A 15,137-nucleotide genomic window follows, 5' to 3' on the forward strand; every position below is an offset into this window, starting at 1 on the left:
CATCTGTAAATAACTTTACTACACCTATTTTTTTATTCTGCCGGCCTAACATTGACAGTAGATAACAATTCAATAATAGTAATTTGTGAAAATGTAGATAAATACATGCAAACATTAAAAATATATATATTCACTTCTGTTTGTTCCTAACTCACCTCTATTCAAAAAGGTGCTTTGACCTTCTATTTTGTTTTTAATATTGACCTTTAATTAACACCGATCAGGCAGAAATAACTAAGTAACTAGTCAGTTGATTGATAAGCTGAACAACAAAAGATAGAGCATCAATAATTTGACTATTGAAAATTAGTTCTAAGTTGTATTCAAGCAAAAACAATCAAAAACGCTTCCCACAAATATGATAATTTGCTTGTTTTTATGGTTTTATATGTTTATGCCTTGAATATTTTTTATCATAAAAATGTAGGTCAGATAAGTCGAGTCTTTAGAGGACGATAACTCAGGCTTTTCATCATTTTATAAATAAAATCATCTCTTTAAACATAGCCTCCTTTAGCTTGTAGCAACCAATGGCTCGTGCTGGTTCGAAGTTTTTAAGAAGTTGTTAAGTTCTTAAGTGCAATTCACTATCATTTTCTTAAGAATGGTCTTATTTCTTTATTTTCTTACTTATGAACATCTTAGATGAGATGAACTATGTATGTAAATTAGGCCTGTCATTATTGACTACAAGGGACCGAAGTGTTATTCCAATTTATTAAAATAAGCATGGGTGTCACAACAATATAATAAAATAATAATAATAATAATATCTATCTGTCATTTATCTGTTACAACAGATAACAGAAAAAAACAGTATGAACTGTAGTTCATTGATTTAATTAAATAGATAACTTCAAGTACAGGAAAATATTCAAACATTAGTTACTGACTTTGCTTTAAGGCCCTTTAAATGTTAACCTTCTCATTTGCTAGCTTAACTTTAGTAGATATCAGATGTACACCATGAACAATAGTGACATGCTAACATTCTAAATAAATGTATAACTAAATGTTTGCTATTGTAAGTGAACCTAGTAAAACTGAAATTCAGAGAGTTGATTGTCTAATGTTATGATATCAGGGGCCAGCTTCAGATTCACGACATTCTAATGCTTCGTGAATCCGGCCCCTGATATCCCTTTTGATTGGTTTTTAAATAAAATTAGAATTTATTTTTTTAGTTTGAATTAAAATGATTCTTTAATGAAGGCTTCCTGTGTGGACCTCCCTCTCTTGTTATGACCTTAACAAGTCATAACACTAAACAATACAAGGAATCTTACAGCTCTGGTTAATACCTATTACCTTCAGGACTCATGTAAGGTGACACATAGTAAAGAGTTTCCTTATGAATCAATGCTATTGTTACAGGATCAATAATCCTATAAGATCCCCGTACCAGACGTCGAGGGCACGCCAGCTTTTTCACAAGACCACATGACCCTTTCTCTACATTCAAACCAGCGAGCAGGATAACAGCTGAAGTCTCGTTTAAATGTGTGAATCGCTGAAAAATTAAACAGGAAATTCTGCCTTGAGTTTCACTATTTTTAAAACATGTCAAGAAATGTTTTGGGCTCACTCCTCTTATATATATAAAAAGCTGAAAAAGCATCAATAAATCTGTCAATACCAGGCTTAAAAAACAAGATTATACACCCCTAAATCAGTGATCATATCTTAGTGCATATGTCCGCATATGTCCTCAGTGTTCTGGGAGGAGCAACATGCACACCTGTGCTGGCTGGACTCACTGATACACAGCTGAAGTTCATCTCCTCGCAATCAAGACTCTTATTGATCAGTTAACTCTTTAACCAACCAGACATGTGTTCTCCTTTGCCTGTCAAGTGCGTCAAAAGGGAGTTATGATTTAAGGACTGTTCGTTTTTCATGATGCCATTTATTTGTTAAGCTCAATTTGACTGTAGTGTTTGATATCTTGTATTTACCTGCGTTTAGAGCTTAATCTAACTTGTCAGGCTAATGTTCATTCACCTGTTCATCATTTTTGTTAATATTGTTGAAAACATGGAACTGACCCTTTTCATTATATACTTTTCTCTTTGTTTACAGACTTCACCACTATGACAAGCTAAAGGTGCAACTGTAAAGACGTGCGTATTGGAGTCTCGCGTCTCATGCCTCTAATTTGGATACCTCATGTCAATAATTGAACGTTGATAAGCTCCAGCCCTCCTCAATTAGGTTACACCTAAAACAATCTGAGTGACTGTCTTTAAAGTTAGCTACAGGTCAAGAGCATTGAATGCAAACTTTTTGTATATTAAGCACCTTTCTCAGCCGTTAAAACATGCCGGTGCACAGACAAAATCATGAAAATAAGTTTAATTTTCTTGCACTATAACATGATTTTATAAATCATTAATTCAAATGAGTTTGCAGATGTTTAGTTTTTACTTTTAAAGAAGAACAAAAGTAATAAAGTTGCTTTGTTTTTGTGACTTGGGCGCATAATTAAGTATTTTAAATATACCATTGAAAGCAAGTTCAGTGAAGGTATCTACATTTTCCAGATAAACTTAATGTTGCTGTAAGAACTGAGGAAATGCATCTTTTTACACATATGAAGCTAAACAAACCTGAACGATCAAAAACACTCAAACACCAAAGTAGTGTTTCACAACTTTAATTGATCACAGTAATAGTAGAAAAAAAAAAAAATCATTTACAATGACCGAAGCAAGTGTCAACAAATCACTCACCAAGTAGCATACATATATTTACAAAGAATAAAACACTAGACTAAAATCTTCAGACATAATACAGTGGCATAAAACCAGCCACAAACAAAATGGCGCCATTTCCCTAAAAACAGTGTTTCCTCTCCTCGTCATGACACATCTCAGAATCTCCTGTCGGTGCCCTGGCCGAAGCGTTTTCCTCCTCCAGCCTTTAAACTATTGCAATTTAAAAAAACGCTATGGTGCTACGAAGTGGAGCTGTGCAAACGTTACACCAGAGGGTAGCTGGCTGCTGTGGCAATGCCACAGTGGTTCTTCCGGTCCTTGGCCATGAGGATGTAGCCTTTGTCTCCCCACTTTTCACTCCAGCTGCAAACAAACAAAAACAGGTCAGGAAATGAGTTTAATTGATTTGTCTGTGTCCTTTGTTCCACTGTTAAATCATAGAAGTAATCAATCTGGAGTTAAATCAAAGGTTGAATCAGCTTCAGAGATGAGTCCTGTTTACCCTGCATTTGTTTTATTCGTGCTCTTTGTGTTAGATCTGTAACATCCGACGAGGTTCGTATGCTTTCTAAATGAAGGTATTGACTGAAGTGACCCTGTAGCAACTAGCATCAAAACTCCTCCAGGTGCATAATACATGCATGTGACCAATGTTGTGCTTAGATCTTGGGGAAAAATACAGTTTTAGTGGGATTGCTAACAGCCAATCACTGCAAGAGTTGTTCGATTTATTGAGACGTGCAATTGGACCAATACGTCGCCATAACTTGAAGGGTGCTGGTATTGTATCTTTGTATTTTTAGCCCTATTTCAGGCCTTTGTTTGTAAGTTAAAGCAGACTTTAACAACAGAATTATAACAAGAAAAAGCCTTAAAAACATTCAGAAGGTTGTCAAAGCTGTCAAACTACGGGCAACCACTACAAATAAGATGCAAAATCCTTTCTGGATACATTTTGTCAACTTTTCTGAAGTGGATTTTAAGATACTTTAATAAAGAACGCTTAAAATGACTTAATTTTAAACCTCTTTAGGACTTTGGTATGGAGTAATACAAATATGAACTACAGTTAGAGCATTTTATCTTGCCATTATGCAAAGTTGAATTGCACTGACCTGTTCTTCACGATCCAGTATTTGTTTCCGTCCACATCTTCTCCCTGGAAGCCATAACCGACAACCAGCACACCGTGGTCCAGCTCCTCACTGCTGCACTCCTTCTCATAGTAGATTCCTTTAAACACCCCGAAGCACCCACAGTCAGTCACTTGTAAGTCTTTAAAAGCGTCTCTAATGTATATAATAAAACGAAAAGGGGCTGACCTGATTGGTAGAACTGGAAGGACTCGTGTCCGGCGTCGATGGCGACTGAAACGGGTCCCACGGAGGCCACAGCCTTCATCAGAGCGCGCTCCTTACCGCTGGGGATGTCGACGAATCCGGTGTCGTTGGCGGAGTTGAAGCTGGGGTCGTAGTGACACTGCTGGTCGTCCTGGAGGAAGAGAGGAAGACGAGGGTGAGCTGGATGTTATGGGGACCGCACCAACATATATTAGAAAGAGTAATACATCTAAAAAAGGTGATTGGTTTGCAGTAAAGTTAAGCTCCTATTAAAACTGAATCGCTGGCTGAAAAGGTGTGCTGTGTGTGCACCTTGTGCTGCAGGTTAGGTCATATTTTTAAATCTAACGGCTCAGATAGTTGGCTGATTAATCAATAAAGGAATAATGGTATGTTGCTGACTGTGTTCTATGAACCTAAATTTAAACTTTTTCCACTTATACTAAGGTATCTGAAAGGCATGCTGTTAGGATACACAATAAGACAAATTATATGATTTAGGGAAAAGAACAGGAAACGAGGGTCTTCTGATCTTCATAAATCATTGTTCACATCATTTTTTTTACTAGAGACTTAATTTAAGATTTTAAGAAACTTCCGCCTTAATTTTCCCCTCCGTCCAATGAGGTACGTACCGTTCCCAGGTAGGGATACGAGTCCTCGGAGTCCAGGCCCTGGTTGTCCTTGACGTACTGGAATGCCTGGTCCATCAGACCCCCATTGCAGCCCTCGTTGCCCTCGGGCCTGGAGCAGTCCACCAGGTTCTGCTCGCTCAGAGACACCAGTGTGCCGGTCTTCCTAAACTCCTGACCCTCCAGAGCTCCGGTGGTGCTGAAGGCCCAGCAGGAGCCACACTGACCCTGGGGGAGAGAGGAAGGTGGGTTGGGTTAAGATGGACGACAATGACAAAGAAATAGAATGCGTTTTCATATGTTTAGAATCAGTAAATCAAAACTCCATCACAATATAAAAGTTGTATTTAAAGATAGTGATTTAAATTGTTAAAACAGTTCTTTCATATTATTCTTTTTCAGTCTTTTTTCCCTCGCCAATGCCGGCCATTATGTATGAATAGGGTTAGGGTTAGGGTTAGGGTTAGACTTATGAATATAGTCTTTCAATTGATAATTTACCTGCAACATTTTTGATAAATACACTAGAAATATTCTGCCCGTATTCGAGCCCGTTGAATGTTAATAATTGCCGTTTTTGTAGCTTTCTGCTGTTGTAAATTGAGGACTTTTGGATTCTCCCATAAAGACTGAGTGATTTTAAAGTTTGAAATGGGACAAAAATAACTATAATAATATATTTAGTTTAGTTTCGCAGTATTTACTGCACGGTCTCTTTTCAACAGCCCTTCTTGCAAACAATTTTGCTTGTGTTCTGTATTTATATCCTGCTTCAAAATCTTATCACCTTCTGGACACTATAATAAAAGTTGTTTGCATACTGGTGCTTGGTCACATAAACATTGGACTGTTTTAGCTCCCATTTTAGCTCTTTATGTATAAAATAACCCATTTCTTTTTGTCTGAATGTTCTTTTCAGCCCTGTAATGATGTAGTTGTTATGGCACCTTTTATCTTGTTATTGCTGATATCTCCCTGACTCCGGGAAGCACTTTACTTCTATAAATAAAATCATGTTGGACATTGCACTCCAGCTCTAATGTATATGACAGTGTTTTCTCCACCCCAGTCTGGTTTACAGTAAGCTGGTCGGACTGGTTTCAGCTTACAGGGTGCTAATGTACTCCGAGGGAGTGGAGAGGACACCCTGTGCACCCAGGGAGGTGGAGGAGGAGTGCGTGGCGCAAATAGATAACAAAAACAAGTTTGCAAGCAGCCGTGTTATCTTTCTGTCCGAGCCAAACATTAACTGCAGTGGACAGAGGGTCGTCCATAATGCAAAGCTGCAGCAATGCAACTGTTTTGAAGTTGCATGTTAAGCAATTTTGTTTATTAAATATCTTCAACAGCTGACGTTAGGTCATAGCTTTGGAGCAACTGCACTGCTAAAAACAATTAAAATAAGAGCCTGTGGTAATGTACACAGAGTGGTTTTAACTGGAACAACCAATGAGCTGCGATTTATTGTAACTACCCAAGAACTTTAAAATGAAGAGTAGGGGTTGTTTTAAGGTTGTGCATGGTTTCTGAAATTTATTTTACACGCTAGATATTTACGAGTATGTCCCCAAAAGGGTCCTAAATTGTTTATAAAACAGTAACGTCAATACAGTCATCAATAAAGATTGTAAATGTCTTAACGGAGGTCTTCTCCCTTCACTTTGTACCACTCCTTAATATTTACCACGTGTTGTTGTCTGAGAGCCAAGAGGCTACACGAGACGTTAAAAACAGTCATTACCTGGTCCTTAACGGGGGTGACGTAGCCCTTATCCCTCCAGTCGACAGCACGTGGGGCCTCCAGGAAGTTTGGCTCCATGAACAGGGATCCCTTGAACTTTCTGTCTACTTTGTGCTTGTAGCCGTTCATGATCTGCCTGAACTCCTCGTGAGTCTGTGGAAAAGAAAGACAAGCTAATAAATAACAGCTACAGTTTGAAAAAGACTAAAAGGCAATAATCTGCTGTGGTTTCTGGTTTTAAAGAAGTGCAGGTTGTGTATACGCTGCAGGCTTTGATGGCTAATTGGCAAATTTAGCTCTCAAGTAGCTACATTTGTAGCAACTACAGTTAAAGTTACAGTGTTTTATCCTGTACATTCTCTAATTCTATGCTTTTAAAATGTGTTATCTATCGCCGCTCTCATTTCCTTGCACTTCACCAGATTCAACGAGTTTTATTTTATTTACTTCTTCCTATGTTTCTGCATTTCTGGAGATATTTTATGCATACAGTGACTTACAATGGAGTAAAATCTATGTTATGCTTTGTTATCATCTAGTTCGTGCCTCTTTTCCAAAACCTCCAAAGTCTTGTTGTCTCATCTTATCTACCAGTTATCAAGTCTATATTCTTCACATTTCTTTGGTTTCCAGGCCTTTAACAAAAACCCGGATGTGTGCTTCCAAGTGAGATTTGGCTCTGTGTTTTGAAACCATGTTCTTACCATGTCTCCAAAGTGGTTCATGCCCAGGCTATAGGAGTGTTTGCCGAGAGAGTGCTCCAGGTTGTGCAGTTCGATCTTCATCAGGTTCTTCTCCCACACCATCCTCCTCCAGCCCTCCTCCTTCTACAAAATAAATTATAATCATTTAGACTTTTTCAGGGTAATCTGGCAGCCTGACACTGCTTGCTGGAAACAACAATTACCTCATGGTATTGCTTTGTGTGCCAGCTCTTCCACAGGTCCCAGTGCTCATCCAGCTGTGGGTTCAGGCTGGGTGCTGACAGGGCTGCACTTAGGCACACGGCCAACAAGGCTAAAGGCAGCATTATGGATTCCTACTGTGGAAACAACAGGAGAAAAAACACGTTAGTACTCCATGTCCAAAGACGCTGGTTTATCATAAATAGAGGCCTGATAAAGTAAACGGAATCCACTATAAAAGGCATCTTTTCTTAGGAAATGTCATCCTCGTTTACTATAGAAATTCCTTCTCACATGTTGTCTCATCGTGATTCTGTTTATCACGCAACCAAAGCCTTTGAAACTGCTTGTTCACTCCCATGATTCATGCAAAAATAGGATCAGCATTAGCTGCAATACGCATTCCCGACAGTACAGTCATTTCCCAACTGCTCAGCCACAACTGGTGAGGCGAAATAATCAATAAAAGCCCTGAAAATATTGTGTTGACTGAATGTAGAGAAAGAGCCGAACATGTTTGTTGTTTTCGGTCTGTTTTTTTCTGCAAGTTATGCTGCGGAAATTCATCAAGATTCCCGTCAAGAAGCCGAGCCTGTTTGTGTTTTGTTCGCAGTCACGGGATCTTCTGCGGAGTAGGAGGAGAATAACCAAGAAACCGGCCTGATCACCGAAACTACAACCAGGAAAACGAAAAGAAAACCAAAACTTTGACATGCAGCTGTCAGATAGAGGTCCTTGCCATCGGATCCACTTGTAACTAGTGGATGTGGCTGCTTTTATTGACTTAAAGCAGAGGGAAGTAAACAAGTAGGCTAATGGCTGCTTTCAGCTAACCTTTGAGGGACTCGACGACAACAAAGGCAGCCGAATGAAACAAGATGGCTAAGGCTGACGGATAACAATAAAAACGTAGAAATTTTGGATTTAGAAAATAGATTAAGACTGTACATTTGCTAAAGTGGTAGTTTTTGAAACGGACTCTGGTGTGTTGTTTAATTCGGTCTGAAATGACGCAGAATTCCCAAAGAAACACAAACACTCCTCTATAGTTTTGCTTTACATCCTTAATTAAGGCGTCAAACTTAAATATTTTGTCGACAAAAAAACAAGAACATGAATAATTAAATATGACTTACTGTATTTTCTCTGATGAAGGCGAAGAAGGGGAAAAACTGATCTCGGCTGAGGTACACAAAGTTTATAAAGGCCTTACTGGCAGCTGTGTAACGGCCCACCGAGCTCTCTTATTGGCCCGTTCCTTGTTTATTGCAACGATGCACCGCCCTAATGCGTGACGTCAGGCTTGGATGCACGTGATAATCCCCCTCTGGAACGGTGCTGAAAAAGGACATTGTGTTTTCTCAAGATTGTAGCTGCGAAAACTGTGAAAAGGAGACTTTTATCCACTCAGGGTTGTTTGTTTGAACTTGTTCAAATGTTAAGGACAGTCTAATAAACACAAATACTTACAAGTGGTAAGTTGTTCAGTAAGAAAATCAGCCTACAAGTAAGCTAGCTGGGGCTCCGTTGGCCTACACAACAGGTTTTCATCCCTTTCTTCTCAACACTCAGCTTGCACACAAGCACTTAAGTAATCAGGATAGTGTCGGCTTACTGTGGTAAATTGAATTCTGTGTAATGTAATGCAGGCTACAGAAGAAACCTGTTTTTTGCAGCCAGAGGAGTTGCCTACAGTAACATGATTTTCCCAGCTACATTTCTCATGTAGTAAGTAAACTTCTTGGCCCTGTAGATGTGTAACCAGGCTGTCTTATTACCTTTTTGCATGTGCATGACAAAAAATTCAGCCAGTGAAAGTATTGCTGTGAGGGCAGAAATTAAAGGCCAATAAATCAATGTACTTTAGAGACACTGAATCTCACACAAACTAGCTTCTAGAAGTTTACAAAAATCTTTTTAACCACTGATTATTTGACTTCTTTTGTAAAACACATTCTGCTATTTAGTCAGTAGCCTGATTAGTACTGTGCATGTAAACTTGTTGCATTATCTGTCTTGTAACCTGGTTTCCCTATGTAACCTGGTTTCTAATGTGTCTGTTAGTATAGGGCCAAACGTTACACAACAAACATGAACTCAAGAAACTGTAGGTCAATCATTAGGTTTATGGCTGTGACTGCAGGACCCTGAGATGGCGGGATTACTTGGCAGGTCCATGCAGGACACTGGTCCAGTGGGCTACACGGGGTCAAGGCGGCCTCTGAGCCAAAGCTTGCTGGCCAGTCAGGGATACCTGTAAGTGGGGAATCTTTTGATCCATAACATTTTAAGGAGTTTTAACTTGATCCTTTCGTATATATTTACCAGCAACAAAATACTGAAGTTCAGCAGCACTTTAAAGTCAAGGTTAACCTGCAAAATGTTACCTATAAAATACGAAAAACACCCGTGAAGACAGACCTTTATTTGACCCATGACCTGAGCAACCATATAGTTCGATTATGCCTTTGATAAAGTTATGATTTTTTAGCCTGTGAGTGAAAATAAAGTAGGCCGACTTTGGCATACTATTTAATTAGACTGCTAAAGAAAACAAAAAGAGAGGGAATATTTGCTCTTTGTTTGCTTTCTAGATGAGGAGATAACACAGAGTAATAACGGCCAAAGAATAGCTGCTCCTACAGGTGAAAACAAAACATTGTGAAAAGGAAGCTTAAAGCCATAAGAAAATTGGGCTTTTTAGTTGATAACATTGATCTCTAAAAGGAATAGATAAAATATATATACTGTTGGCTGTAGGTGGTAATGAATGTGCAGGACTTCCTGGAACTGCTGTGACAGTCTGAGTGAATCAGGGTCGATGCTCATGTGATTGATAAGATTGTGAAACTTTGGACAGGCTGAGTTGTTTATGCATTTAGAGCAAAACCTTTGTTTTTGACACTTCATATGATAGTCTGTATTTATGACAGTGTGAAATGACCTATTTTTTTATTTTAAGTATTTACATCCATACTTTAATTCAATTAAATTTGCAACAATCAAATTCTGCTTGGAAAACAGGAAGCTTATCCATTTTCAAAAATTTGGCTCAGGGTAAATCAGATTTAAACCAATAGTTTGCCATTTTGAGAACTAAGCTTACTGGCTTGGTGGTTTATGTTAAGCTTGCTGGCTTTTGCTAAGCATAGTTCAGCAATGCATAGCTTAGAATAAAGACTGGAAACAAGGGGAAACAGCTCACCTTTGGTTATTGTACAAATTAAACAAAATATAACAAATTATTTTTATTTGGACTGGTAAATATATTTGGGCAGAGCCAGGCTAGCTGTTTCCTACTGTATTCAGTCTTTATGCTAAACCAAGCGAGCCTGCTGCTAGCTGTAGCTACATATTAATGGTGTAGACATGAGACCGGTAAGCTCTTATCATCTATCTTTAACCAATTAAAATCAATCAATCACATGAAAGTTGTTAAATGTAGGACGTTAACCACCCCAAACTGTTAAAACCTTCATTTGTAGGTAATACAATATAGATTAAGTCATACAAAGCTTATACCAACCACATGCTCACATTAAATGCTTAGCAGTGATATGCCTGTCCATTTAATGACTCAGATCTTTACGTTGTCACATGTAGGATGCATGATGTTCCCAAATTTCCTTCTCTGTGGTGAAGTTAGCATGCCATCATACTTTACAGTTGGCTAAATATACATCATTTTCCTGCACGAATCAGAAAGCAGACATGCATCCTCAGCAACCTGACGTGTGACTGGATCTTGTTGCTCAAGCAGAGAGACACATGACAATAGTTGAGCACTTCCTGCATGAGCACGCAAGTGTGGTCAGTTATAACAAAATACAAACGTAATCTCTAGGAGACAAGGTTGCTTTAATAATCACATAAAAACAGATGACTGCAGCTGTTTTTCCCTATTGAGGAAATATATTAGCAAAAGATGGAAGTTTTTAAAAATGCGTTGGTAAATACGAAGCTTCTGCCAGCAGCCTGTTAGCTTAGCTTAAAAGAGGTAAAAGATAGCCTGGCCCTGTTCTTGTTTGTTATTCTTTCAAATACCATATAGTACAAATTATAAGTTGTAGTGTTATCTTCAGTTATGTGCTAGGCAAGTTTTCCCCTCTGTTCTAGTATTTAAGCTAAGCTAGCTGGCTGGCTTCAAGCGCCTCTAAAGCTTACTAAGGAACACATAACCCTTTATTAAATCCAAAGCTTGTTTGTTGAAAGTGAAGTGCAAATGCCATTTGCACTTGCCATGTCTTATGCCATGTTACCTTTAGGACAGCCTTAGCTGTTTTAGCAAAGCTAACTGGCTTCTGGATAGCTTCTAAGCCACCTTTTTATTTTCAATAAAGGCCCCTTACAACCTCCAGATACTGTGTCACAATCTTAATTTGTTTAACATAACTGTGATTAAAGATTTCCTGTCGTCCTTAATCTATAATTTGATGAATATTCAGTTTATCTTCATTGTAACAGGCTGCTGTAGAGGCCTAATGGTGTACTTGGTGAGCTGCTAATGTATCATTCATACATTCCTCAGATTAGCGCTCAGCTAACACAACAGCTAAAGCAAGTTATCAGCTGCCCGTCCAGTCACAAAGGTTAACAGACCTGAACTGATCAATACGTCTACAGACATAGAGTTGTTTTTGACCTAAGAGCAGTTAGCTAACAATATGATGCAGGAAGCATTTATCAGGTAATACAACAACAACAACAAAGGTCTCGATAACGCTAGCCATCTGTGTTGTTAATAGATGATGATATCACATACGATTTAATGTCGCAAACAGCTACTAAATGGACATTAAGGTGTTTATAAACTACAGTTTTACAGTTTTGAAGATCAAAACTGAAATTCGAACTTCAACTTTTTGGAAAACATGGTCAAGAAAAATTGAAAATTTAAACATCTATTATTCATTCAACTTCATCTGCTGACAAAGATCATGATCGAATGCTCGAAAGACTACATTGAAGTCAACAATCTTTGATTAAGTTTGTTAAGATTGGAGCTAAACCAGTTTCATAATTCCAGATTAGTTAGCTTCAATAAGCCTCTGCTGTTGTAGATAGTTAGAATACAGTTAAAAAATTCTGCTTGCATTTAATGAATCAGTAATACAAATCTATTATTGCAATAATCTAACACTAACTAGTTTTGGTCAATAGAATGTTAACGTTCTTCTCTTTAACACAGTTTTACATGCAGGCAACAAACAGCTTTGATTTTAATACGCTAATATTTAGCATATAACTTTAAGTATTTTAGCATTTAAATGTAGGAAATGCTGTGTGTCCCCATCCAGTTTGTTTAATCTCTTCTGTCAGAGTATAAACTGGGACAAGACTTCAAGACTTCACACACATGATGAACTTTGTGTCCTGTAAGCTAATTAGCTAACCTGCTCACTGACACTTTCGGCTGGCTAGCTCAGATAGATACAAAACAGAGAAAATGTTGGACAGCAATTGTGACTGAGTAGCTCAAAGCTCAACCTGCAAGTGGTCACTACATCATGTTAATATGCTAATATCTACAAACATTTAACACTAGCATGTAAGCCAGCCAGCTAAATCATGTTAGCTTTTGCCTGTTAACATGCTAACATTCCAAGCCATGTTTCTAAACTGGCTGCTATTATACTGTAGCTGTTTTTCAGGGATAAGTAATAAGAAATAAGTAACCTACTGCTAAGAAAAAAGAAGTCAGTAAAAATATGTCCGAGCCAAACTCCAAACTTTTTAACCCTACTCTATAGAAACACATTTATCTGTTACATTTTTGTTAACATTTTAACCATTTTACAAGTTAGTGATGCAGGTCAGTAAAGTTCTTAACAAACATACACACATCTGAATATAATGTATACTTTTTTACAATTCATTAAATGTTAACAGGTCTTCTCAGTAAGGAAGTGTACTTAAGGTATGGTTTATTGCAATGTTGCCAACTTCCTTAATGGTAAACTGATAAGAATGAAACTCAACCTGTACTTGTAATGACCTGGAATTGTTTGCATCTTATCATGTGACAAAACTATAAACGTAGGCTATTTATGTTGTATGCTGTATGTGTACTTGGTAGCTTGTTAGCTTTTCCTGATAAAGGCCATAAATTAGAGAACATATAAAAGTATTCCGTATACTGTTGTTGAGTAAAGATCATATGCTGAATTTTGTAACCTACATGTAGTGTGCTTATTATTATCTCCATATTTCCACAAGCAATATAACTATACTGTACTTTTATATTTACCTTGTAGGCTCGTGTTTATTTTTGTAGGCAGAACTGATACCCCCAGATGCTTGAGCTCGTGGTCGCACTGAAACTATTTTAAAAAAAGGTGTTTTCATGTCAATTATTTTTAGGCAAAGTGTGAAAATGAATGTATTCGAAAATGTGATTGAAAAAGTCGATTTAAACAGTTCAAACATAGTTTTCTGTCTTATGACATATTTATTTTGGTATTTATGAACTACTTATGAACTTGAACCCAAGTGAAATCATGCTTAAAAACAAAAATCTGCATCTCATCCTGTAGAATAAGCATGACATATTCTGCTTCACGTGATTCAAACAAATATTTTTCAATGACAGTCAACACTGTCAGAAGTTGGGGCATGTTAAGACCAAACCCCAGAGTGCTTCAGGCAGCAGCGGGTCATGTGAGTGTGTGGGTGGAGGGTTGGATGTCCCTGCAGCTGAAGCTTCACAATGAACCCAGAGACGTGTGAATAACAGCCTGGAATCTGTTAGAGGACAAATAAAGCGCAAGACAAACGTCTGTCCCCGATTCACCAAAGAGATTTAGACTCATAAGAGATCAATTAAATAAGTCAGTATTTGTTTTTTCTTTCTTCCTTTACTTGAGTCATTGTAGCAAGTAGTAGTAAACACTTCACTACAGGTAAAAGTACTGAACATGAGCTTGGATTTTTTTTAGGGTTACTTACTTGTAACAGATTATTTTTTGACACTGTCGTGCTGCTGATTTTAGTGGGATTTAAAAAAAAAATTGTGACATACACCTGTGATGAAAGATTAAATCTCTGTTTTTGATGGAAGAACATCGCCCTCTTCCTGTTTCACACTGTAAAGCAGTGCTCCAAAACCTTTGGTTTTAAAAGATGCAACATTTACTTGCAGATCCTTGCCACTAATTGTGTTCTTTTGTTTCATTTTAATACATTTTAGATTATTTACAAGGGAAAATATCAAATCTTAGAGTAAAGCCTGAAGAAACAAACTATGTCTATGTTGTAGAAATAAGAATCATTTTTGTTGCCCTGTTGCCATTTGAACTAAAAGGGTTTGTTTTCACTTACTTTGTCCATGTCAGTCAATCTACCCTTAATACGCTCTGCATCTGGTGTGAGATGCCAAATGATGACAACCAAATTATCATGACCGGATCGATTCCTCTGACATATTTAGAGATTTTTGGTTTACATGCAGGAATTTGAAGATATGAAACACAAGATAATGTTGAAAACAAAGCATTTTTAAAGGAGTACATTCAAATTCAAGCAGGGTCCTAACCTTGAAAACATAATGGATAAAATGAGGTGTTTTCCAAACTATCCGCTCTCTTCAATTCCAATATTTTTGCATGTAATCTTACTTACTGCAGGTCTGTGAATGTTGTTAGTTAATACTACATGTATTAAATAGTAGTTTACATACTACTTCAAACAATCAAAGGAACCCATGTTTAAAGTTGCATACCTGGTGTACCATAAAAGTTAGACTTTGGGAACTTAGATGATGTTTTCTGTATAATGGGATTGAAGTACATCGCCAGTCTTACACTGAA

General features: G+C 37.6%; 1 protein-coding gene across 1 annotated transcript; it reads right to left on the minus strand.

The window, feature by feature from the left end:
- Positions 1–2,637: 2,637 nt before the first annotated feature.
- On the minus strand, positions 2,638–8,552 carry ctsla (cathepsin La). Its single transcript, XM_069682462.1, has 8 exons — positions 8,469–8,552; positions 7,335–7,469; positions 7,132–7,254; positions 6,428–6,580; positions 4,690–4,914; positions 4,037–4,205; positions 3,830–3,947; positions 2,638–3,077 (listed from the first exon to the last, which is right to left on the minus strand). The coding sequence occupies exons 2-8, from the start codon at positions 7,455–7,457 to the stop codon at positions 2,978–2,980; spliced, it is 1,011 nt and encodes a 336-aa protein (XP_069538563.1). The 5' UTR covers positions 7,458–7,469; positions 8,469–8,552; the 3' UTR covers positions 2,638–2,977.
- Between the last annotated feature and the right edge of the window lie 6,585 nt (positions 8,553–15,137).

This window comes from Semicossyphus pulcher, unplaced genomic scaffold (assembly GCF_022749685.1).
Source record: "Semicossyphus pulcher isolate SPU_LCO1_2020_fin unplaced genomic scaffold, fSemPul1.0.p SCAF_6, whole genome shotgun sequence".
Taxonomy (NCBI): domain Eukaryota; kingdom Metazoa; phylum Chordata; class Actinopteri; order Labriformes; family Labridae; genus Semicossyphus; species Semicossyphus pulcher.